The sequence below is a fragment of the Mus musculus genome, chromosome 11 (genome assembly GCF_000001635.26).
Source record: "Mus musculus strain C57BL/6J chromosome 11, GRCm38.p6 C57BL/6J".
Lineage (NCBI taxonomy): Eukaryota > Metazoa > Chordata > Mammalia > Rodentia > Muridae > Mus > Mus musculus.
Genome location: NC_000077.6, coordinates 35,566,791 through 35,592,587, shown reverse-complemented (window position 1 = coordinate 35,592,587; position 25,797 = coordinate 35,566,791). Strand labels below are relative to the sequence as shown.

Here is a 25,797-nt window from a genome sequence, read left to right as displayed (position 1 = left end):
CTCCACCACCAACCTGCCTGGATCTGGACACACCTCTGCTTGAGTCTGTGAAGGTCTTCCAAGAGAGGATGGACTTCAAAGGGGAGGCGGACCCCGAATGTGGGTGGCACCATTCAATAGTTCCTGACTGAATAAAGGGGAATAGGAGAAAGCCAGCCAAGGGCTAGCATTCATTGCTCTCTGCTTCATGACTACTGACTCAAATGGCTATCTTCTACCCCTACATTCATGTCTTTCCCACCAAGATGGGCTGTATCCCTTTTAGTTAAAAAAAAAATATATGTGTATGGGTGTTTTGATTGCATCTATGTCTGCACACCATGTATTTGCAGAGGCCAGAGAGAGTGTCAGATTCCCTGCAACTGTACTTGAAGATGGTTCCTGGTCTCACCAGTGCTGGGAATCTAACTCAGGTCTTTAGCTGAAGAGAAGCCAGTGTTCATAACTGCTGAGCTATCTCTCCAGTACCTGTATCCTTTCAAACTGGGAACAAGAATGAACCCCTGTCCTTAAGGAAAGTCAGGTATGTGATGTATAAGTGAGCCTGTGTAGGACTTACAGAAAGTAACTGTGCAGGAAGAGACAACCACTCTGGGAGGTTAAGGACCCCAAGCTGCTAAGGAGTTGACATACGCATTTGGGTAAAGAATGGACAGCTCTATCTTCAGACCTTTAATTTAGCTCAAGGCTGTTCTTGATGTCAGTGTGCTGGTCACAGAGCAGTCAGTTTTGGCTGAGGCTCAAACCCCAGGGTCAGATTTGTTAATCTGAGTGTTAGGAGCACCAGAAAACCGTAAATTTGTATATTTATTAAATCTATAAGAAACGTGCATGCAGGAGACCCCTAGGTCATACTACAAATGTTTCAGAATCTATTCAGAGACACACTCAGTCCCATGGAGAGATGACTAAGAGAAAATGGCTTTTCCAGGCTGCATCTGAGGAGGAAAAGTCCAGTATGTATAAGGGATAGGATGGAATAAGAGAGTAAGATACAAGGAAATCTTACAACCTATGCATACAAATGAAAGAATTCGTTTGTTTTTGAGACATAGTCTGACTGTGCTTTCAGGGTGGCCTCAAGTTCACCATCTGCAGGCTTCAACTTCCTGAGTAAGGATCATAGGCCTGTGCACCACACTTGGCTTCAAAGAACTCCTGAAGCACAATCTTAGCAGAACAGCACAAAATTGGCCTCTGGTGTGAACTGTCAGCAAGTTAACTCTATAAAATCAGGAAAGGGTCTCTAGTACCCCATGTCTACATTGACAGGGATGTACATTGATAGAGGTTTCTCCCAGGCAGTGTTTATTCTACCATTGTGATGATCATTACATGATTATTGTGATGGATAGGAGTAGAGCTAATGATTCATGGATAATTCAATTTTTTAAAGTGAGACCCAGGACAGGTTCAGTCACAAGAAGGGAGGGCTTTCCTCCTTGTTAAATATTAAGTATAAACTATTCATGGCCACCTAGGAGGAAGTCATTATTAGGGTCTCAAATCAATTCTCATCTGACTCAACTGAGCCCACACCATTAAACACCAGTCTGTATTTTTGAAGCTCTATTGGTCAAGAAAGTGGATTCCTTCGCCTCCTACCACACCTTTGCAGGGCATCATAATAAACATCAGGAGCATCAGAAGTGATCAAAAATTAAATTCACTTTCCAGGCCCTGACTGATAAGGTCTTATGAATTTTGAATGTGCCGATCGTGGCAACTCCAAGAGCATGGAGAAAGGACAGTAAAACACAGTCAAGCTCTAAATTACCTAGACTTCACAAAAAAATTAGAACAGTAGCTTAAATCATGCAGGAGCTATAGGTTGAGGGCAGTAACTGAACTTGTCATTTTTCACCTAAATTACTATCTGGCTGCATAATCATGCTGGGCTTTAAACATGAATTTGGGGGTACACGGAGTGTGAGCGGGAGAAGCATGGATACCATGGAGATTAATGACCGAGATTTTAAATATTAAGGGCTATATTTATACAGCTCCTCCAGAAAGGATGCTGTCAAAGGGAGAGAGGAGCAAGAGCTCCGAGCTGCCTCACTGTGCTGCTGTCCACTTTTGGAATTACACTGAGAGAAAATCTTGTGTGCTTTGGCTTTTCAGGGAGATAGGAGGTTGGCCTCCCGAGATCTGAGGGTAAGCCTCCCGAGGCCACTGTTTCGTGGACATATTTGCTTTTTAACAGGAAAGGAATCAGGAGACCCTCTCTCCCAGTCCCGGGAAACCAGCAAACAGGCCTGGCATACAAGGAAAACAAGGACGGGGTCCATGCACGTTTCTCAGTCTCCGGGGGAACGAGAACAGCAGGCTGTGTACCTAGTGAGGCTAATGGTTCCCAACATAGAGAAAGGAAAAGAGGTCTCCCTCTAGAACTGTAAGCTTTGTGACGGGTCATTTCCCAAATCCAATTTGCCTCCTTTCAAATACTTCCGGGCTGAGTAACTCAGAGAAGGTTCACAGTCATCGTGTGACTCATGTGACTCATATAATCACGTGATTCCCCGTGGCAGGGAAGATGCAGGGGTACTGTCTTGGGCTGCCATGGTAGGGAGATGCAGACAGGGGTGTGGTATCAGTAACTGTAGTTTTGGTGGTGTTGGTTTTGACCATGGATCAACTCAGATGACTATGATTTTAAACCATATGCCCATATGTTGGGCACAAACTCCAGGACTAGCTCAGAAGGGAAAGCCTTTACTGTGGTCTCAACTGCTCATGTGACCTAGCCTTTACCTGTCCCTCCTTACAATCTTTACTCCTAACCCTCCCTTGATTACTCCTCCTCATTGGCTATGAACTACCATGCCCAATTTCCATGCCTTTCATTTGCCCCTACTGTTGCCTAAGACAGTGTATCGGTTTCTAATACTTATTTCCTTATTGTCTGTGCTCTCCCAACCGAAGTAGAGCCTCCATGAAGGTAGCTTCCATTTTTGTTGATGGCTCCATCCAGATTCTGGCAATATAGCAACCATTCACTTAAGTATTAATTATATGAGTGTATGCATGGTTGTAGGAATGTTAGTGATGGAGGTACAGGAGGATGTGAAGCCACTATCATATGGCTGTTGATATCATCAAAGCCAAGGACATTAAAGTTGGCTAATATGGCTGTGGGGGTGGGGCAGCTCACGTGCTTCTCTCACAAAGATAATTTCAGTTGTCTCTGGTCAGAGAGGCTCTTAGCACTACATGCTGAAGCTCACAACCCTTTTGTTTTGTTTTGTTTGTTTTGTTTTTTGAGACAGGGTTTCTCTGTGTAGCCCTGGCTGTCCTGGAACTCACTTTGTAGACCAGGCTGGCCTTGAACTCAGAAATCTGCCTGCCTCTGCCTCCCAAGTGCTGGGATTAAAGGTGTGTGCCACCACGCCCGGCTTGAAGCTCACAACTCTTACCAGGGGTATATAACACTTTCTCACTATCTCAGACCAGCTGAGACTTGTCTGAGAGGAGTGGATACCATCTATCAATTTCGGGATACGGAGTCCACACTGTTAAGGCCCTCTACCCAACCACCCTCCCACGGAAACAGTCTGACAAATTCTTCCCAAGGGAAACTCACATTCGCTTCAGTTTTTTGTACTGGGTGAAGGCTCCTGCAGGAATGGATTTGATGGAGTTCTGTTCTAGGCGTCTGGAGAAGAGAGCAGAGAAGAGTCAGTTAATCAACCACTTATCAACAAGGGACCACTGAGGGCCTTGGGGACAAAGCACAAGGGCACAGGGCACATGTCCTGGTTGTGGGAGACAGGACAAACACTGAAATAGCCACAGCATTCAGCTTTTGGCCTATAGAGCATCATCCAAGGGCCCAAGAGCTACTGGAGAAAGCTAGGAGGACTTTCCGGGAGCTTCGATGCTTGCTACCGTCAGCTGCCTTTGGTGGCAGCTGTGCTCTTCAGAGAATGTTGCAGGAAGTAACTAGAACAGAGAGTTGAGAAAAAGTGCATATCATGAAGAGAAAGAAGAGAGAGATGGACCACAGGGCAGCTGTGTTTCCCTGCCATGGAACCATGACACTCTATAGGTGACATCCCAACTACACAGCTAATGGGCAGAACTGTCAGCAGCTCGCTTCATTTGGCAGTTTCAATATTGTGGAGAAACTGCCTTAAAGTCTCTAGGCTTCCAGTCTGACACTCCTCAAACCGACTGCCCGAGACCCTGGCAGCCTCAGGCCCCAGGCTGGACCCCTGAGAAGCTGCTGTAAAGTGTATCACATACTTTATATGAACTTTCTCGAATGCTTCCACTCTTAGGACTCTGGGAAGAATAAGATGGTGCAGGTCCAGAGCCTAGAACTTCCTGGGGAGAGAAGGGGCGATGGGGACTGAGAGAGCTTTTGCAGTCTTATTATGTCATCTCTCAAATGCCTTCCCACCACTAAGGACCGGTGTAGTGGGAAACAGGGATGAGCCGCAGGTGGGACACTCTATTATGATGATGAATGATACCAGAGCCCAGGCTGAGGACTTAGCATCCCAGCCCCATCCATCTCCCTTCTCCCGAAGGTGCAAATCTTTTCATCAACTCCTCATTTGGTGTGGCTGCTCCCCAAACCCTCAGCTGAGAAAACACACACACACACACACACACACACACACACACACACACAGAGAGAGAGAGAGAGAGAGAGAGAGAGAGAGAGCAGAGACAGAGAGACAGAGAGAGACAAACACAGAGAAAGAGAGAGAATGAATGAATGAATGAATGAATGAATGAATAAGAATGTTTGGAAGGGATGTGTGGGGTGCCAGAGGGAGAGAGGGGAGGGACTGGCTCCCTCAGTGGCTATGTCTAGCGGATGCACACTTCTGGCAGGGAGGACCCATTCATCTTGAAGAGTAATCCCTGCTGCAGCGTGGGGGAGACAGTCGTATTAATTTGTGCCTCCACGATCTCATCTTCATTGGGGGAACAGAGTATTTGTTACTGGAACCGCTAATGGAGCAGTTTGCCAGCAATTTCGCCATTTCAAACAACATCTCAGCTGCTAATGTGGACTGGTTTGTCAGGCCTACCCATAACACAGACAAATCACTCTCTAGGCAAAAGGAAGGGGGAACGGGTGGGAGCCCAAAGAGGAAGGGCGGGTGAGAACGGAGAGCATCAGGGCTGATCTTTCTTGGCTGCTGGATGAACACGGTTTACAAATGAGACTGCCACAGTCTGTTAGCAATGCCTTTGTGCCCTGTTGGAGGGGGTGGGGAGGGCACTTTCCCGGGACTGCAGTCATAGACAGGCTGGACGGAGGCCCAGTTGGCTGACTGACTGGTGGTGAGTCACCAAAGCTTACCATTGGGATGTGGGATCATGGGCTACTGGATACAGTCACCCGCAGAGGATGCCTTGACAGACTTTCCAAGGACATTCTCCTTTTTCTGACTGAGTAGAGAATTCAGCAGGGAATTCTCAGCCAAGGCAACAACTCCATGGATCTCTGGGACACCACAAGCTCTCCAAGGTATCCTGTGAGTCACCTGCCACGCAGGAAAGGGACTTTATCATTTTCTGCCTTTGGAGAGAACCACTGTCCACCAGGATAGTGGCCCTTTTGTCTTTTTTGCAGGGGAACTCATGTCTACAAGCCTGTCTATGTGAAGCAACGATGGATACGAGTTCTATTATCTCTGTGCAGTTTACAATCAGCCAGACTCCGCTTGGGCAAATACTAAGGGAGGAGCAGGATGTGACACCGACCTCAAGGACTTTACGACTCTGTTGACAGAGCTCAAGGCAGCCCACCAGAGAATTGAATTCTATTGCTATAATAATCAAGATCACTATTATCGAGTATTATTATTAATGGCGTGCTGGCGTTTATGTCTGTTATTTTTGAGAACCCTTATTCTTACGAGGCGAGCTGTACTGGCCCATTTGTAAACAAGGCGAAGGAAACCTAGAGGGATCAAAAAGCTTGTCAAAAAGGACACAGCGAGTCAGTGGTGGGATGAATGAGCCCTGTTCCTATCTGTCGGTCACACTGCTTGTCCATATTTATGAAAATGGGTAAATAGAGGCTTTTCCCAAGTCATGGGAAAGTCTCAGACATTAAGGCCTACTGACATCATTGATGTCCGTGCTCAGCGGATAGGGTCTCAAAGCCGAGGGAAGATGGGACAGAGATGAAAAGACAGGAAATGAATACTCATCAGCTCTCTGGATCTGTGGGATCACCATTCACAGACTCAACCAACTGTGCTTAAAATATATTAATAAAAAGGCATCTGATTCAACATGGAGAGATTTCCCTAAACAACAGAGTCTAACAGCTACTCAGTGTTGGTACTTAGAGAGTATTTGAGAGAGGACTTAATAGTAACAGGAGGATGTGCACGGTTTACGTTCATTTTATATAATGGATTTGAGCATCTGAGGATTAGGAGTTTCACGGGAGCTCCTGAAAGTACCCCCCCCCCATGAATATATATTATGCATATGGAGTGCAAGGAAATGAGGTTTGAACAGAAAACAAGAACTCCAAGTTTAGACTATTAACCCTGGTGGAGACCTTGCCTTGTACCCTGCCTGCACTCCTCAGGTTTTTTTACTCCGAGAATAGGCTTTGTCTGTATTTCTTAGCCTTCCACGGGATCCTTAGTGGATTGTCAAAGGCATGGCAGGCCCAGGTGGCAGCCTTTGGTGATGAGGTAGTTGTGAATATCCCATTTCCCTTAAATAAAGCAAAGGCAAGGGTATGGATAACATTAAGAACTAACAGGTATCAAGTATATAGATGTTAGCTAGGCATTGGGCTTTAAGCTTTCACGGCATGTCAAACTTAATATTTACATATCTGTAAGGTGCATCGATAAGGTTTTACCACCTCTGTTTTCTCCCTACCTCCTACCTTTCCTCCTTTCTTCCTTTTTTTTTTTTTTTTTTTTTTTTGACACAATCTCCTTATGTAGCCCAGGCAGGACTAGGACTTACACTCACCTTGCTATAGCCTTTCATATGGTAGGATTATAGGTGTGTACCACCACGCCAAGCCCTATCCCTAAACAAGGAAGAACTGAAGCTCAGAGAGGCAAAGACACTAGTCCATAGTTAGGAGAGGCTAGAACAGGGGTTTCGGTCCACATTCATCTGGTTCCAAAGCCCTGACTCAACCACTAGGTTTTACTGAACCATTTGCTCTCCTTATTCACTGTCAGGAAAAATGGCCCTCCTGTCAGGGGAGCAGGAGGACACACATGGTACATATGGACGCACATGGCCCCACTATCGCACAGAGCAAGGACCTTGAAGAGGGTGAGCACATCACTAGTCCTGTAGCTCGGAACAAGGAGACAACGATCGAGCCTCCCGGTGAAATGGCTTCATTGTAAAGAACAAAAGAAGCCTCAGCATTAGCAAAACCTGTCACATCTCAGGAAATGTCTGAAGCCAACAGCTGTTTCGGGGTTCTCAGAACTGGCACATGTGTCTTGCTTTGTCTAGCAAACATTCTTCAGGCTGCAAACAGATTTAATAGAGCCAGCATAAAAACAAACATACAAATCAAACATCTGAACATCCTCCTGCGCCAGCAGAAAGACAGGGAACATCTGATGGGGATTTCAGCCCCCTGCGTACCGTATTGATTTGCCCTGGTTGCTCAGGTGCTCCCCTAACGATATGTCATTTGCAAACATGTGACTGGACACGATATACGTCTGGCAATCCATAAGTCATCATGAGGGCAGAGAGAGTACAGGGGTATATGCGGTATGGGGGTGTGCCTATAAAGTCACCCTGGGAAGGGCATGCTGAAGCCATGCTGAGAGGCTGATGGTACTGGCAACAGGATGAACATCTAGCATTTTATCAAGAACTTTTGAATGTCAGACAGGGTGCCCTTCATATATACTGGTTCACCTTTCCCCATCTACAGTGCCATGGAGCAAGCAGTGCTGTTATACTGTGTTAAAGTCCTGGAAGTCGTTTTGTTTAAGATCAATAGCTAATGAATGGAAGCCAGACTGCTGTGACCCAAGTTCCTGGCTCCTTAACTCTAGGCACTCCTATCTCAGGGTTGGGAAACTACCTTTATTCTCTCGGTCCTTGATAGCTAAAGAGTGTCTTAATTGTCACTGCTCCTAGTCTCCCCACCCCCGTTCAATAACTTTTTGAATACTCATGTGCACATGTTATGCGTGTACATGCATTTGGAGGTTAATGTTGGATATCCCCCTCCATCAAGCCCCACCTTTATTTTTTGAATCAGGGTCCCTCATTGAACCTAAAGCTCACAAACTCAGCTAGGTTGGCTGGCCTATGAGCTCCAGGGGTCTGCATGTTTGGCTCCTCCCCAAGGCTGGGGGGTATAGGCACATAGATCCATGCTCTACTTTCTATAGGGCTTGTGTGAGCAGTGGTCACTTTATGGATTGAGTCATGTCTGAGCATGTTGACTTGGGAACTCTTGTTAGGACATCAGATCTGGGAGAAGGAAGGCAAGCCCATGTTTATTTGTTTCCCAGGTTATCCTGAGATACCTACTTGTAGAATCTCACTCTTGATGCTTGACTATGCCTGGATCAGGGCTGAAGATAAGCCCGTTCAAGGTGGACTCTGGGCCCAGCTTTGTAGCTCCCACTCTTTACTTTTGCTCTTAGTGGTGGGGTGTGGTCTCCTGCATTAATTCATGTTTGGTCCACAGCAAAGATGAAGAATGCGGGCAAATCTGACATATGCCATCTCTAATGGGCTGTCTGCAGAACACCTGGCATTGCCTATGGACCTCAGAGGGAGGAGCAGGCACAGTGCCAGACGCGCTCTTCTTATGAGATGCATGTGTGCAGATGCCACGGAGGATGCTTTTTAATCTTAAGGAAAAATGAACAGTGTAGGAATTTGAGACTAAACCCTATTATCGTAGGGCTTTGCTTTTCATATTCTACTTTTAGTAACTTCCAAACGCTGTGCTAATCTTCTATATTATACCCCTTAATCCTCATGGGAAGTCTCTAGGTAGGTATGATAACCTGCACTTACCAGCGATTCCTCAATCAGACAGGAGATGTTAAGAAATGTGCCTGAAGGGCTGGAGAGACGGCTCAGCGGTTAAAAGCACCGACTGCTCTTCCAGAGGTCCTGAGTTCAATTCCCAGCAACCACATGGTGGCTCACAACCATCTGTAATGGGATCTGATGCCCTCTTCTGGTGTGTCTGAAGAGAGCAATGGCATACTCATATACATAAAATAAATAAATCTTTTTTTTTTTAAAGAAAGAAAAGAAAAGGAAAGAAAAGAAAGGAAAAGAAAAGAATTGTTCCTGAAGAAAGAGACAAAAGCAGGATGCATGTGCAAGGCTGTTGGCGCCAAGGCTGTGGACCATCTTCTGTCCTGACCAGTTTCTTCATTTTGCCCACTCCTTACCCTAACTGCACCCCACTCAGGCCAGTGCCTTAGAAATCCGGCGCTCTTAAACGCTAACGTGTCCAAGATGCCTGATTTCTACAGTGTTCTGGCTGTTGGTTTGGTTGGTTGGCCATTGTTTTTTAATTAAACAACTTGTGTAAGCTTCAAGTCTAGCTAAGCCAGTGTCCCCTCATGTCAGCTGGCAATGAGGTTGATACTGGGGCTGTGTGTTCCTCCCAAACATTCCCTTACAGATCCATGCTGAAGCCTGTATCTCTAGTCTTTCCCCTTCAAGTCAGGCTTCCTTCCAAAGAACACAGGATGCTGGAGAACATCACACCGGGATTCAGAGGACATGTGGGAAAGACAGAGCTGGGACTCAGAAGGTATTCTTCATACTGATGCTCCCTCGAGAGCTTTTGAAGGCACAGGAGGGAGTCTGCAGACCAAGAATGGAAGTGTGTGGGCCTCTGATTCTTCCCTGAATCTTTCCTGGCTGGAGGCTGGAGCCTGCTCAGAGAAAGACCAGGGGGCTACGTGAACAGTGCCCTTGATGGGAGCCGAGTTTCGAGGAAAATCTACAGCAAACCCTTTCACTGTAGGTTTTCTGGAAGAAAGCTATTTTTAGAGAAATTGGCTCCGGCATGCGAGGAGACCAGCACATACTTCTCTGGAAAAAAAAAATCTAAGAGAGTCTGCCAGGTTGCTTTGCATGAGAGATAGGCACTCCTTCCAAATGTATGGACTATTTCTCAAGGTTAAGATGATTCAAAAGAATCCACAATGGCTACAGACTGAGAGGAGGGAGTGGGGAGTCTGGCTCCAAGCATTCCTAAGTGAGGAGATATAAATCTGCATTATAGGTGGCCATGGGCAAGAGGTAGAATTCTTGACATTAAAGAGAAGGCCAAGTTCTGATGTGTCTGGGCTGATAAATCAAACACACTTCTGCAAAGATGCATTCCTCTCTTCCAACTCTGCTTCTCTCTCCGCCTCAGACCCCGCATCTGCTGGCGTTCTGTCCCCGCTACAAGTTTAGCTGCCTCGGAGACTTTGGGCTAACCTGTTCCCAAGCCTGGGCACTGGTGCTGCTGGTGTTCACCACCTCACACTCTCTCTTACACATCACCATTCCATCTACTGCCCTGAACCACAGGGACTTAATTCATCTGCTTTAATCTCTCAGCTTCGTCTTATCCCAGAGGAGACTGAAGCAAGCTCAGGGAGAGAAGTCCTGTGTGATCCATCTGGTAGACGCTAGGTGCCCGATAAGCAGGGGCAACCTCATTACCATGCCTGCATAGATTTGCATGAAAATAAGCTACTCTCAAGTTCAAGTCACACCGTACACAGCTATCCTCTGCAATCAATTCTCTTGACCGTTACTCTTAAAGAACCGACCGTCTTCATGGAGGGCCCTGTTCAGTAGGTGCCTCCTAGAACATACTTCCTAACTCTTGTTGCCACTAAGAATAGAGGTGGTGGTAATGTTGCAGTAGCTATGGTTGTGAAATAATGGTGATTGTTGACGGTATATCGTCTGTGTTGGACGCAAGGCTAAGTGTCTTACAGCCCGTGCCGCCAAGGAAGTACCATCATCCTCTGTAGTTCTCAAGTGAGAAAAGCAAGGCTCAGAAAAGTTACTTGCCAGTGGCTACAAGCCGAGGCCAGAGGCAGCATGGGGGTCTGCTGGAGCATATCATTATAAACACTCTGCAGTTGTTGTCTATTTTTGGAAAGACCTTGCCTAGGTTGTCTATTCCTGGTCTTTCTGCTAGGTCCTTGCAGATCTTGTATAAATTTTCCAGAGAAGACAATCTATACAATGTATGTACATATATTGTCTAATATGCACATATTCTTTATCGGCAGTGTTCATCACTTTGTAAGGTAAGTGGCATTTTTCATAACAGTGGTAAGGAGGCAGTTTGGATGCTGCTTTACAATGACAGTTTTGCTCAAATAGAAAAATGATCCCATTGTTCTTGACACGATGCCTTTACCTTGTAGTGGTTAAAAACTCAGGACTCTTCTCATACTAACATCCTAGTCTATCAATGTCTATGTTAGTAGTCAACGTCCAGGCGAGAGTCCAATCACGTGGGCCTATATAGAGTACACTTTCAATGTACGCATCTGCAGTTTTGAACTTCGAGAGACTTGAGCTGACCTGTGAGCTCCACCCTCAGGGATCAGATGGGAAGCTGGAAAAGAGGGAGACAGAGTGGTATGGGGTGATGTCCCTGGATACAGCCTGATGGTTTAACCCGGACCTTTCCTTCAAGATCTGAGTTAGGATCTTGGCCAAGAGGACAAGGAAAGAAAAGCAGGAACAGGAGATGAACAAGGAAGAAGCCAGAGGGAGAGGTGCGCCAGGGCTCTCCAGAAGAAGATGTTCTCCCATTCCAGGGCATAGCAGTGTGCACAGCTACAGCGTGATGCCCCTTAGCTGGTGCTGGGAGGAGGCAGCTGCGGGAGCCACTGTGTGGTGACCTCACAGGGTGTGGATAGCAGAGAGCCCTCTTGCTTGCAGCGAGTGGTGCAGACAAGCCTGTGCCTTCTGGGGCTGGCGCAGAGAATCAGAGAAGAGCTGATGAAGACCAGAAGGAGGAACAAACCAGGACTCCACTTTTGTGAGCTGCGTGGTTCTTCCCATACCAACCAGGGTGCAACCAAAGTCCTTAAACTGCCCATGGTGGGCCCCCCATCTCCCCCCATCTCCTACTACCTCCCCCTTGCTTTCTGTGCTTCAGTCACAGTGGCCTCCTGGTATTCCAGACACACTCGCATCTTAGGGCCTTTGCACGGCACACCTCCCATCTCTAACAATCTTACTGATAGTCACTTTGATTTTTTACCCTTGTTTCAACTCCTTTCCTTGCTCCATTCCCCATCCCCCTACCATCTACCTTTAAGCTTATCATTTGAATTATTTCATTATTTGATCTCTCTAGAATATATAGGGCACAAAAGCAGACATCTTGCCTATCTCTTCAAGCACAGATAAACTGTCACACAAACACACAAATGTAAGTGGTGAATGGACCATGTGTGAGAATGGCTTGATAGCAGAAGCCTATGAACGGGAGAGGCTGAGGCAGAGACACAGGGGAGGAGGAGATGGTGTAGCCAAGAGGCAAGGGACTCTATAACTTCCATATTAAGGGATTCCATCCCATGTTGATTCCAGTAGAAGCCTCCATGGAGCGATAATGGCAAAGACAGGAAACGAAGGCAACTGTGAGCTTTTAGGAGGGTGGCTAGAGGTCAGTGCTGAGTGATACCCTACTTGTCCTAGAATTTGACAATGACCATTTTCTAATTCACCAGGGAAATGGGCAAGGCTAAGTCACGTGGACATATCTTCCTGTAGAGGCTCACAATTGTACACATGCCGAGACATACACAATCATGTCTCTCTACCTGAAGATCTAAAGGACAAAAATCTCATAAGAAATGATAAAGAGCTATGAAATCAGTTCAGCATTTTCCTTCCTCTGCTCCCACCCCCACTGGAAAGGCCCTTGCCTCATCCCTGAAGCTCCAGTGAGTGCCTCCTATATAGCATTTCATTTGGTTTTCACGACGACCTGCTGGCATGTAATACTGCAATTATCAGGTGATAGTGAGAAGACCAATGCCAACACAGAGAACTATTTTACCAAATGCCAAACAGAAGGCATGCAGGAGATCCAGGGTATGGACACTGTCTGACCCTAGTTTAGGGATTGGCAGATGCTTCTGAGGAGGACCAGGCAGAATACATTTTACATTGTGTATGCCATGTGGCCCTTGGTCATAACTACTCCATCCTGCCCTGAGGGATGAGTTAAAGTATCAACAAACAGGGATGCATGTGGACCAACAAAACTTGATTTGTAGCATAGATGAGACGGTACCTGCACTTCCTATAGGCTGTAGCTTGCTGACTATTCTTGAGCTCATCTACACTCTTGACAACTAGGCTGAAGAAAACCTAGGAGTCTAGAGAAAAGGTTCATGAGTATTTGTAACGGTTACACTGTACAGGCCAACATACTGATTGTCCACCGAGACTTGCTGTCAGAGAGGCTAGCTAACTAGGGTCTGAGGAAAGGCAAATGGCCACTTACATTTCCACGATGCCCTCTGGCAGGTTGGCAGGGATCTCTGTCAGTCCTTTCCCTCGGCAGTCCACAATGTTATTACTGCATGAGCAAGCGGAAGGGCAGGAGAGGGAGTTGGCATTGCAGGCTGGAGCCTCCGAGTGGGGACCTGTGGAGCCAGAACATAACGGTCAACTCATGTCAGAGCTAGGAGACTCCTGGCGTTGAGCCTCCTGATTCGCTTCCCAAGATGCAGCTTGAGTGTCAAGCAGTCTGGTGAATTACCATCAACCGGCATCTCCCTCTTCAGGGAGACGAGAAAGAGATTCTGGCCTTGACCCCACTTTTTGCAGGTCATCTCACCTGCTTCATTATCCCACCAAGCTGTTTCTTTTATAGAAAGAGGAGTTCCCAGCATGTATCACACATAGAATGATGCCATCAGAATCCTGAGGACACACACAATGACCACTTTCTCATCATGCCCAGCACCTCGGAATTTTTGCTTAAATCTGCTGATGGGATGCTGACAGCTGATGCAACTTCTATTCTGGGGCTAAAAGTTGCTGGCTGTCACAACCAAGTAGGAGGCTTAAAGTGGCAGAATTTGCCCAATCGCAGCATCGATTTTTGTCAAAGCATCGATTTTTGTCAAGTACAATGACCAGAAGTGACACCCAGGCCATATCCAACTGGGTCCATGGAAGAGTCAAATTAAACTTACTAGATAAGAGGTGAGTAAGTTACTATATATTTTGGAGTCAGCTCTTCATTGTGTTTGAGCTGAGAATCAGTGTTCATTTCAATATGATCAAAAAGCTAAGCAAATGGTATCTCAGGAGTTTATTTTGAAGACCAAACATATATAGCTTCAAAATTTGCTTCAAATTCAATTTGGATCCAAAGAATCTCCAAGAACCCCTATGACTCCCTTTGGTGGTCACATCAAATCCTAAGTACAAGAAACACATTGAAATGCTTTAAAGACACGGGCAAGTCTTTCCTGCTTTGATTGCCACCTCCCAGTGAGGTAAGATTCTCAGACGTCGGGTTTGTGTTACACACGTGGACAGAGTCCAGCAGCATCCTGGGTCCTCGGCCTGCAACTGTCATCTCAGTGTCTTTCCATATCTCCCTCTGAGCTATCAGAATCTAAAGGACACATAGTAAGGGCTGTGATGGAGCTCAGATGAACTCTGCTCAAACACTTTCCCTTGGGCTCCGCAGTTTTGGATACAGATTAACAGGGTAAGATGGAAAAACTCTGCAGGGGAAAGTAACAGTTGGTTTGGCCATTGTTCACTGGAGAAATTGAATCCCCAGTGAGTCTTGTTACAGTGATTGAATGAGGTGACCAGCTGAGCCTGCGGCAAGTCCCCACGTTCTAAGAGAATTTCACACCTCACATCCAGGAGTACCCATGGCCTCCTTTCTGTTGAAGTCAAATTGTGCCTACCACTCGATCTAGAATTCCCAGAAAATGCCAACACACCTACCAAAGAGTCTTACTGCCCTTTACCTCATATAAATACACACAAAAACCTTAAAGATAGTGTCCTAACCAGGATGCTTAACAAAGTGTGCTGACAATAAGGACTTAAGAGACACCAGCAACACACTAGAGGACACAAAGGGTACCATGGAACATGTCAGACAGCTGGTGATTTACACTAACACTCAAACACAAGTCTGCTCTTACAGAGGAGACACTCTGACTTTACTGCAAGGTAAAAGAAGGCCTTTCTATTTTGAAAGAATGGCAAAACAGACAGCCATCAGGTGCATAGCTGCCATTGGCAACTGTAGAGTACTATGGCCTTGGTTTGGATCTTAGTTCTTTTACTTCATTCATGCTTCTTTGTGCCTCAGTTTTCCTCATCGGTAAAATGGTGTGTGTGTGTGTGTGTGTGTGTGTGTGACTGTACCTAACATATAGCATGGTTTTATTCTGACTCATTCCTGCAACGCATGCAGAAGGGACCCTGACCCATCACCCTCACCAATAAGAGGAAACCTGGGGACAGCTGGCCTCCGATGCCAGGCCTTTTGAAATGTAGATGACTTTCCCCAAGGAAAACTGCCAGACCAGGCAGTCTACATCAAGGGGCAAATGCATGGGACTGGGCCAGGGGAACTGTCACACCCCAGACAGCTTCCTGGAGTGGGAGATGCTGGTCTGAGCCTGGCACGTCCACCCATTTGGGCAGAAGGATCTGAAGATGGCCCCCCTTTTGATCAGGTAAAATGGTACTTGCACAGAGTGCTTCAGAGAAGCCAGGGGGGCCAGCATCAAAGTCAAGGACTCCTGCTGGCAATAGGAGCTTGTGACATGGCAGTTTTCAAAGGTGCCCCTCTGACTTCCATATTGAAATGGATTAATTCTAAACCAGACTCAGGTCGCAGTCCCCTGGGAACTGTCTGGGTCTTCCCTGGGTGGCTCTTAGTCAGGTAGAGGTATATACTACATTCCAAGGAATGTTGTCAAGGCCAAAAGGAAAAAGAAAAAGAGACTGTGAAAAAGATTCCTTAATCAGGCCACTAACAACACCTTTAATTACACCGAGAAAACAACGGTAATTATAGCCTCTGTCAGCACCCTGGGCTGGCAGATCTCCAGGTGGGCAGTCACCACCCTACTGTGGGGAAGCCATTACTCCTTGTTTAACCACTCTAGGTTTCAATATGATTGAAAGACAGACTCCCTCCCTCGGCAAGCACTTCCCTCTGATGAATGACTGAAGTACCAGGACAAGTCCGCTAAAGTCCCTGATGTCTGTAAGTGATGGAGGAAGTCCCACCCCTTTGCAGTGTCTGGGCAGACTGAGGATGTAAATTCTATAAGGCAATGACCTTTTTTTTTTTTTTTGGTCTCACTGTTGTATTCTCACTGCTTTAAACAGGCCTCAGCACAGGATGAACTTAATACAGCACACTTTGGATAATAACAATGAATGAATCGGTTTAGGAGTCTGGAAGAGGTGTGCGTGGGGTGTTCCCGAGGTAGGTGAGTGTTACTTGTGGGTGCCCCCAAGGAAAGACTCCCTGAGTTTCTGAGGCATTGGTAGGCAGAGTCAGGCATTGAACAGGAGATGGAGTGGCCCTGGAAGATGGGACCTGTTCTTTAAGTTCCCTCTTCTGTAGTTCGGTGCTGGCAAAGCCTACTTAGTACCTGCTGCTGTGGCCTGGTGTCTTGAGGCAGAGCAGAGCAGTGCATGGGACAATGGAGACACTGGCTTCCATTAAACTCTGAGGTCCTCACTGGAGCTGCCAGGCCACCTGACCTTCAGCAGAATGGATGCTGTAGGCGTGGGATACCTGAGGTGATTTTATTCTGACTCATTCCTGCAACACATGCAGAGGATCAGCATGGAGGGACCCTGACCCATCACCCTCACCAATAAGAGGAAACCTGGGGACAGCTGGCCTCAGATGCCAGGCCTTTTGAAATGTAGATGACTTTCCCCAAGGAAAACTGCCAGACCAGGCAGTCTACATCAAGGGGCAAATGCTTGGGACTGGGCCAGGGGAACTGTCACACCCCAGACAGCTTCCTGGAGTGGGAGATGCTCCTGGCTGCAAATCCCAAGTCTCGCCTCCTCTGTGTGGTAGGTATTTTACAAGATTCTGATAAGGGTTGCTAGAAGAAGCCATGTGCAACAAGGCAGTTACAGCATCAGTGAGCAGTCTGGGAGGCTCTGAGAAAAAGGCCACAAGGAATGGCTGTCCTAGGTTAGCCTTTTGAGATCAGGGTTTCCCAGACCAGGGGAGGATGAGGCAGGAGTGGTCCCCAGATGACCCTTTCCTCAGGAAGGTTGTGTGGCTATGGCACAGGCACAGTAGTGCATTAGCAATCCCTCCTGGGCTCAGTGTACAGGGCATCCTCTCCAGTGTCCAGAGAGAAGAAAGTGTGCCCTATAACTAGAAGTGGACCCTGCCCAGGTGTTACCTCATCTTCGTTATTCTCCTAACTGGCAAAATAGGATGGCTTTAAAATTGCCCATCCTGTGCTCGTCCACGCAGATGACAAACCAAACATCACTGACTTTGGTCTCAGATGGACCCACGGAGATGTCAAAAATGGACACTTTTCTTATGGCAGCAGCCAGCACCCACAAAATGAGACCTGTGCAGCATTTGGTGCCCTGAATATACGAGACCAATTGATCCTTACTGAATTCAGCTGTGATTCACCCTCTACCTCTTTCAGTCCCGTTACATTGCTGAGCCTGAAGACTATGTAGCCTAAAGAAACTACCGAAGACAGCAGAGCTAACGAACAACATCAGGCTGAATGCTTTTCTCTCTCTTCTGGGGAAAAAAAAATAACCCCACCTTAACTGCTACTTTTTATTACCACAGAATTGAAAATGCGTGGTGCCTGGGATCTGGAGGTAGGTGGCGGGCTGAGACATGGACTTGTGTAAGCTATACTATCGAAGGGAGAACATGCTTGGGTTTCTTTCTAATTTAAAAAAAAAAATCTCACCCAGTAGAGTGCAGAGTAAAAATATCCAATGGCCTTGTGAGTGTGTTGAAATAAATTAATTCCAGTATTCAAATTAAGCTTCCCAACTGGCCTCTGGCCTTTCAAAAGCCAACAACAGACTTCAGTGACAACGGAACTCTGGCAATTACGGTGAGAATATAAATGAACATGATTTAAATACCAGAGGCATGATAATTTTGGAAATGGCTAAATAAACCTAATAATCTCATTCCTGCAATGTTCAATTATGGTATTTTAATTAAAACCTCCTAAGAAGAAGGGTGGCTAGCCACAGCCTACCTTAATTATCTTTATACTTAGTAACGGGTCTCAAACAGAAAGAAAGAAAGAAAGAAAGAGGATGAAGGAAAGTTCCTGTTTCCAGGGAGATAAGTATATTTCTTTTTGAATAGTAAGAGGGGAAATTTATAGAGCAGCGATTGGATCCATCATTGTTTAGGGGCACTGGGAACGAAGGAGATGTGTCATTTACTACTGGAAGATAAGATTGATATCTTTATGAAAATATATTTCATATTCAAGGCCACAGGCCTGAAGATGATAGACAAATCAATGGGCTCAAAGACATTCAAAGGGGAGAGATAATTGATTCAGGAGGTCAAATAGTTAACAAATAGCCATAAATTATGAATAATGACAGGTAGGAACACTATGAGATTAAGATGTTGGGAAAGAAACAACACGAACCTTAGGATATGAACTCCCAAATAAGTCCTTTAAATGAAGATGAGAAAAAAAAAAAAAAAAACTCCACAAATCACTCGACATGTTCTTCTCTAATGTATTACACACTTTGATAAAATCCTGGTATGTGCCAAGGGACAAGCAGATGAGACATGGCCTGTGGGTCCTCATAGCCCTCAGGCTCTAGAAACAAAAGATACTAACAGAGAAATCCTTCAGTAGTCACCGAAGGAAGCCCAGTAGGCAGGCTGTACCACACAGAAGACACTCTGATAAAAGATAAAACAGAGACATATCCCACCCCCCCCCCCGCCACCTGCTTAAAAAAATTCTCAATTGCTTTCCCCAAAGGAGGAAATAAATGTCTTAGACTGGAAGGGAAGAGCTGACAGGAGATGTATTTCTCTAAGTGCACGGCTAACGGAGCTCTGGTTAGCTGGAGAGATAGTGTGCCCATCTCTGTAGCTTCCGGGAGGTGAGGGTGGGCCAGGCTCGGATGGCTGGATTTAATTCAAGGGCACTATCGGGGACTTGGGCAGGCAGGGCCTCCCAGTTAAGTAAGATAAGGTCTTTCCTATCTCTGGAGCTGCCTTTGAGGGAGGTTTAGCAACCACTGAAGGGCCAGGAAGGTTTTCTCCTGAAGCTTTGACAGGGCTCTGGGGATGGCAGGGGAGACTCAGCGTGTTCCATGCCTGAATCTTTCAGAAGTTCTTGCCCCTCACTGAAGTCCCCTCAGTGAGCAGTTAGGTTTGTATTTGGGCAGCTTTAGACAATCCCAGCCGGATTCACACCAGGCAGCCTTACTCAGGTGCCTTGCTGGGCTCTGACCTGGGGTGGGTGGATTGCACTCTCCGCAATGGTACACAAAGGCAGTGAGGACATAGGGCAGCCCTTCTCTGTGACCTTCTCCCCAGGGGCCCCCAGACTGGTCACTGCTGACCACACTAGTATCCCTCATACAGAGGAGGTGAGATGTGGGGTTCACGCCTCTCAGATCTCTCGAATCATGGACGTGCCCATTCCTTTTCGACCTTCCCAAAGCACCCACCTTCCTAGAACAGTCTATGTTAATCCTTGGGCATCTGACACAAAGGAGTCCCTCTGTATTACTGCCCTAAGTTGAAATGACCAGCAAGAGGGTGAAATTCATAGCATGTTGCTGTTGAGGGTTTGGGGACGAAGTTCTCACATCCTCAAAAGACATCATGTTAGAAATGACAAGAGCCATCACATGCGATGGGCTCGGCTGTTTAAGCAGGGAAGGGCATAAGGATGCTCTATCCCTGTGTTTAGCTAAGAAGACTGTTACTGAATCTAGGCTTTGCAAAGGGCTCTGGCTCTGGCACTAGCGTTTCTAGGACCAGGGTCGGGCAGTCTCATTCTCATGGGGCTTGAATTCGGACTGCTGTTGGATGGGCACAGTCTGGGCAGTGTGCTGACAAGAGGCAGCTTCCACGACAGAGGAGCACCACGGTCACCTGCCATTTTTCTCTCAGAACCCACCTGTCACATAGTGTTTTTACATCCTCTCTAATTAGTTTGCCTCGGTAGCTCTTGGATGGCTCCTGCACTCTGTAATTATTTCTTTCACTGGCACTTATGCCGATATTGCACCCTTTGCCTGATAATTACTGTAATTATAGTCACTGTATTTGATTTTGGTGCCTGTGTGATAAACGGTTTTATTATATGTGTTTGATGGGAAGTGGTTTCTAAGTGGGTGTCTATAGGGAGTTACTGAGGTACTACTGGGGGATGTGTCAAAATGCTTTTGAGGAATAAATAATGGGATGACGTAAAAATGTGACAAGGAGAAAGCAGGGAAGAGGGGCAGGGCCTGCTGAAGTCAAGACCTGAATGAGTCACACACCTAGTCTGTACTCCTGGCCACAGGCCCCCCCACACCCTACCACCACTCCCTGACAACACACATTGAGTCTGTTAAGCCTGCAGTGCCATGCTGGATGCTGTTGTCATTTGTTTGTTTGTTTGTTTGTTTGTTTGTTTTTTGTCAACATGACACAAGCTACGGTTAGCTGGGAGGAGGGATTCTCAACTGAGGAAATGCCTTCATCAGATGGGCCTATAAGGCCGTCTAGAGGACATTTTCCTAAGACTGATAGGCAGGCAGGCCTGGGTCACAGAAGACAATGGCTGAGCAAACCAGCGAGCAGTGCTCCGACTCCTGCCTTGCGTTCCTGGCCTGACTTCCCTCAGTGATAGACTATCAGCTGTAAGATGAAATAAACCCTTGGTTGCTTCTGCAATTTGTCTTCTCACAGCAGAAGAAAGAAAACTAGAACAGAAGGAAAAGCAAGCCATAGCTAAGAAGGGAAATGCAAGGTGGGTTCCTTGCGTGCCCTGGCTCCCCAGGCTCAGCCTTTTAGAGACCACTGCATTCCAGTCCAGGATTGGAACTCTGAGTATGTGTGTGTTTTCCCTTCCCACAAATCCCAGAACTTATCTCCACCTCTTTGCCAACAGAAGAGTTAGCAGAAATAAACAGAAGCAAACAAAATTTAGGATCTGTTTTAAAAGCTATGCCCCTCTGGGAAGATCTTGGGTCACTCGGTCACCTTTCATTCCTAGAGATTTGAGCTATCCTGTTCACGTGTCTGTGTGGTTCAGTTCCGAGTGTTCTGTAGGCAGTCCGGGTCCCTACTACATGCTAGTCACACACATATCCATGTGCTCGCTTAGCACACTCTGTGGGCCTACTAAGCTGCAACAATCAAACTCTACTTATCGCTTTCACCAGAAAGGCGAAGGCTAAGTAGGACTTCTAGCTAGACAGGCTTAGTCTACAGCTCACACCATTCCGTCTCATTTCTACAAACATTTGGGTGACAGAAGGGTTGTAGTCAACGCTAGTCAGTGCTAAAACACTTCCATCACACCTGTGATCTGATGCCGTGCTGTTCATCAGATGGGAGATGCCCTAGCACTGGGCAGCTAAGGGGCTCAACATAGAGTGATTTGTGAGGTTTTCTTTTTCTTTTGCATCTTCTGTTTTAGATGTTAACAGCTTCTTTCTTTGAACTCCTTGAGAATGCAAGCTCTCCAGCTCCTTACTGCACACCTCGGCTGACTATGAGATTTCGTTTATACCAAGCTGTGGGATGGGTATGAACAGGACCAGGGTCATGGTAGACAGGGCTGATGGGTGTGTGGATCTTAGCCTAGGAAGGGGAGAGCAGGTAGGGCCGGCTCACCTGGACACACATACTCTTTCTTCTGCACATCTGCTACACTGAAGCCTCTCAGGTGCACAGGTGCCATGCAGAGGGTGAACTGGCCAATGGTCCGCCGTTGTCGCAGCCAATCTGAGAGCCAGGCCAAATGACAGTCACAGTACAGGTGGTTGGAGTGTAGACGCCTTGGAGAAGGAGAGAAAGAGAGAGAGAGAGAGATGCCATTACACAGAGAAGAGAGTGGGCCAGACCTCTGGTGACGTGTCCCTAGCATGATAATTTTTATGAGCCTACAACAGCCTTCATGACCCCATGCACAAGGAAAACAACAACAAAAACAAACAAACAAACAAACAAACAAACACCAGAAGCTTTGGTCCTTTTATTACCACACCTTAATATTTTCCTGTGTAGGCCACAGTCAATGGGTATCTTGAAGGTTTTGAGCAATCTCTGCGTCTTAATAGTAATTCTGCCCTTCTCCTTTGCTGGCAAGCAGGTATCAGCACAGAGGGGTGGGAGGATAACGTCACCACAGGGTGATGACAGAGAATGACATCACACATCCGAGTGTGAATCAAAGATTCGACAGGGTCACCCTGCGACACTGGAGCGTAGGACTTACAGCTGGCCTGAACGGAGTCCTGTGTCTCCTCCTGTCTGTGCTGCTGCGTGACTGACATCTGCTCCAGTCTCCTTCATCGCCTCTTAAGTGTCCTTTATAGTTCCACAGCACGGAATGTGGGGAGTTCTAAGCCAGTGCTGACTGTGAACATAAGGCAGGGCGAGGAGGCCCAGAGAGAGGTGTTTTCTGGGGGATGGTCCTTCTCTCTGCCTCCTGTTAAGTGAGGTGTTACTCTAAGCAGGCTCTTAGAATCCTTTATACTCTCTCCCTGGTGCCTGACCCCTCATTGTTGGGTTCTATTTTACCTGGAGGTGACTTACTCTGACTGATCTTCATGGCTACAGGACGATTTCCTAACAACTTCTAGACAGACTACAGTTCTCCGTCAGTGGGAGGTGTGACTCCAGAGCCGTTTCTTGCTCAAGTGAGTAAGATTCCTTAGACACAGCAGCCTGTTCTGCTTCTGAGGGGAATGGCGTCTGCTTAACTGACTTGATCGTCCTCCTATGAGCTGGAAGGCAAATTAAGGCTACTCAGGGGCTTCTAGAGGACCCTTCTTATAGACTTTCTGCCAGCATTTCTAACTTCCATATCCCCTACAGGTGTTAGAATTGGTAGAGTATGAGGTTTAGTGGAATGAGAACATAGAGATTTGTTGCAAATTTCAAGTGGGTAATACTGGATGCGCTAATCAGTGGCTGTTATCTTGGGACTGTGAGAGCCCCTTGTCAAGCTCATTAATACAGTGTGGTACCCCAGAGGAGTGGCTTGGATCATGCCTGCACTATAATGAGAGAACTGAAGGGCCCTTGACCACATCCCACTTAGCACAAGGTCAACATTGCCAAACACTAGCCAAGTGTAGCTAACTCAGGCTTTTGCTGGCTGAGCCTTCTGTCACCAATGGGCACAGAATCCCAGCAGGCCAGCTACACCAGGGCTGCTCCAATCCCTGTCATTTCTGGTGCATTAAATGAACCCCAAACCTACATAAAAGGTATTTTTTTTTCTAAAAATTTTCTGTATATATTAAGTACCTCTTGTATTTCAGAGTTAAGTCAGCCATACTTTCAGCAGCTCTGAGGCCCCAGACATAGGAGCTATAAAGTCCTAACATACTTCCCCTTCAGTTTCCAAGACCAAACCTGAGCTAATCCAAGCACGACTTTCCCTTAGCCTGAATTCCAAACATCATCAAACATTTGGGAAGGGCACTGTGGTCAGAGTCCCAAGCCAGTGGGAGAGACCTCAATTAGAGGAGGGTAGGCAAGACCTCTGCTTGCTAATGAGCACGATCATTTTTGCCAAAAGCACATTTCCTAAAGAGTGGGGAGGAGATGAGAAGATTTCCTACCAGCCCCTCTCAGGTAGCAATGGGTACCTGGGCACCTATCACAGTGGTTCTGTGAGGGACAGGAGGATCCTAGGGCAGGCTACAGGGTAGTGTAGGCTGAGAGGAGGGGATTCTATTTTGTGCCAGGAAACTCAGCCACTTAGTCAACTTCTTTTTTATGTGCCCTGTTTGATTAGACACAATGGTGTTATGACGATAGGGAAGACTTTGAGAAAAGTGTGGGTCTCTGAGGTGGCTAAATTAGAAGTTCCCATCAGATCCAATTGAGGGTGAGGGTTTAGCAGGACAAGAACGAGCTTTAGGCACGTCAGGACTTTAGTCAGATGCTTCATTTCTGGGTTAACCACAAAGTTGGAGGCTTCTGTCTGGAAGATGGTGTTAGGCGAATTCTTTCTCAGCGCCAGCCAGCCAGCCCCAAATGACTGCTCTACTCAGTCTTCCTACAGATGATTCTATCCCTCTGGCCATCTTCCCGAGACTTTCTCCCTTCCAAAGTGGGATCACAGAAAAGTAGTGACCTTAACCGATAGACAAGCTACATGGAGCCTCAATCAGAAAGCCCCGATGGAGCCTCAATCAGAAAGCCCCGGCAGGGGACAGTCTCAGATCTCTAGGCTAGGACTATTACTGACCAGAAATGATTGCAGAGTCAAGCTAGACAGGTTCTTTATAGACATCTTTCCACGTCATGCTTGGAAGATGGGGTAGAGCAACACCGTCTAGATACTAAGGATGCCTTTTGGTTGGTCCGTGCATCTGGGCGTGTGAAGCATGAGTGTATGGTGTGTGTGTGCATATGAGTGTGGGAATGTGGGCTGCATGTGCTGTGAGCACACGTAGAGGTCAGACTATATCCTGGAATGTCAGTCTTTGCTTCTGAAGTGACAGGGTCTCTTTGTTGCCTGCCATACTGTGTCTGCCGGCCTAGCTGGCCCAGATGCTTCTAGGGGTTCTCCTGTCGCTACCTTCTACCTGGCCTGGAAGCATCAGAATTACAGACCGGATGTGCACTGTCACGCTGCCTTACTAAATATTATTTTTAAAAATCATCATGAGCATCATGAAATTTGGCATAGAGATTGCTAAAAATGGTCCAGAGCCTCTGAGTGAGAAGGGAATTATTTAATTACGTAGCACAATTTAAGTTGTGATGGTAATGGCATTAGGGACCCTGGACCATGTGGAAGGTCTGTTGTTCTCTTCTTGCTCTGTTCTCTTGCCCTGTGTTCTATTTTTTTTTTTTTAAATCCCTCTGGGTGACGTGAGCTCTGATGTCAGGTTACATAATGCTGACATTGGTTCCAGCTTTCTTCTGCCTTTGATTTTGGGGCAGGGATTTCACCCTAGGCCTCAGTGTTACCAGCCGTAAAATGGGAAGGACTGTTCTGTGGGTTGAAATAACTCACAGGGAGTGCTTCATACAAGTCCTGGTGCACAGCAGCCATGGGAGAAATATTTGCTGTTATTGTATGTCCAATCAGTGTAGATTTTAGCATCTTTCCAAACTGTGGTGCTGCCTGTGTGCAGCTGCTGTTGCTGCCTATGGAGATGTGAAAGCAGCCAGGTGGCTGGAGTTCCTACGTGCTGTTCTGGGATCTTTTGAGAATGGACAAACCATATTCCACACGGATGAGACCTCTTCTGTGGAGCAGAAGGTGGATGAATACAAATGCCAATTTACAAAAGGGGCCTTTTAGCCGCAGATGCCAAATTAAATTTCCAGCAAATCCTTTTAGAGAGGGGTCAGTGCTCGTTTTTCCATAAAATGTGGTGTCCTGAATTCTATGTAAAAGCTTTCCTTTGGAAATCCCATTTATGACTTCCTTCCTCTCCCCACTCCTTCTCCAACACCAGTCACACCCCCCCCCCCTCATGCTTTAATTACAGCGAAGGGGGATTAGTCAGTTCAGCCCCAGGGAGTTCCATACAGAGCCATCTCTGAATAAAACTAAAGAGAAAATGGCAGCCAGGCAGAGAGCAAAG

At 46.7% G+C, this 25,797-nt stretch overlaps 1 protein-coding gene across 1 annotated transcript in view; it reads right to left on the bottom strand.

Annotated features, from left to right (window-relative positions):
* Nucleotides 1-25,797, bottom strand: part of Slit3 (slit guidance ligand 3) — a 587,052-nt gene that overhangs the window by 115,920 nt on the left and 445,335 nt on the right. The window contains exons 8-10 of the mRNA NM_011412.3: nucleotides 21,857-22,020; nucleotides 13,481-13,622; nucleotides 3,584-3,655 (exon numbers count right to left, since the gene is read on the bottom strand). Of these exons, the coding sequence (NP_035542.2) occupies nucleotides 3,584-3,655; nucleotides 13,481-13,622; nucleotides 21,857-22,020 (378 nt within the window). The remainder of the gene's footprint in view (nucleotides 1-3,583; nucleotides 3,656-13,480; nucleotides 13,623-21,856; nucleotides 22,021-25,797) is intronic.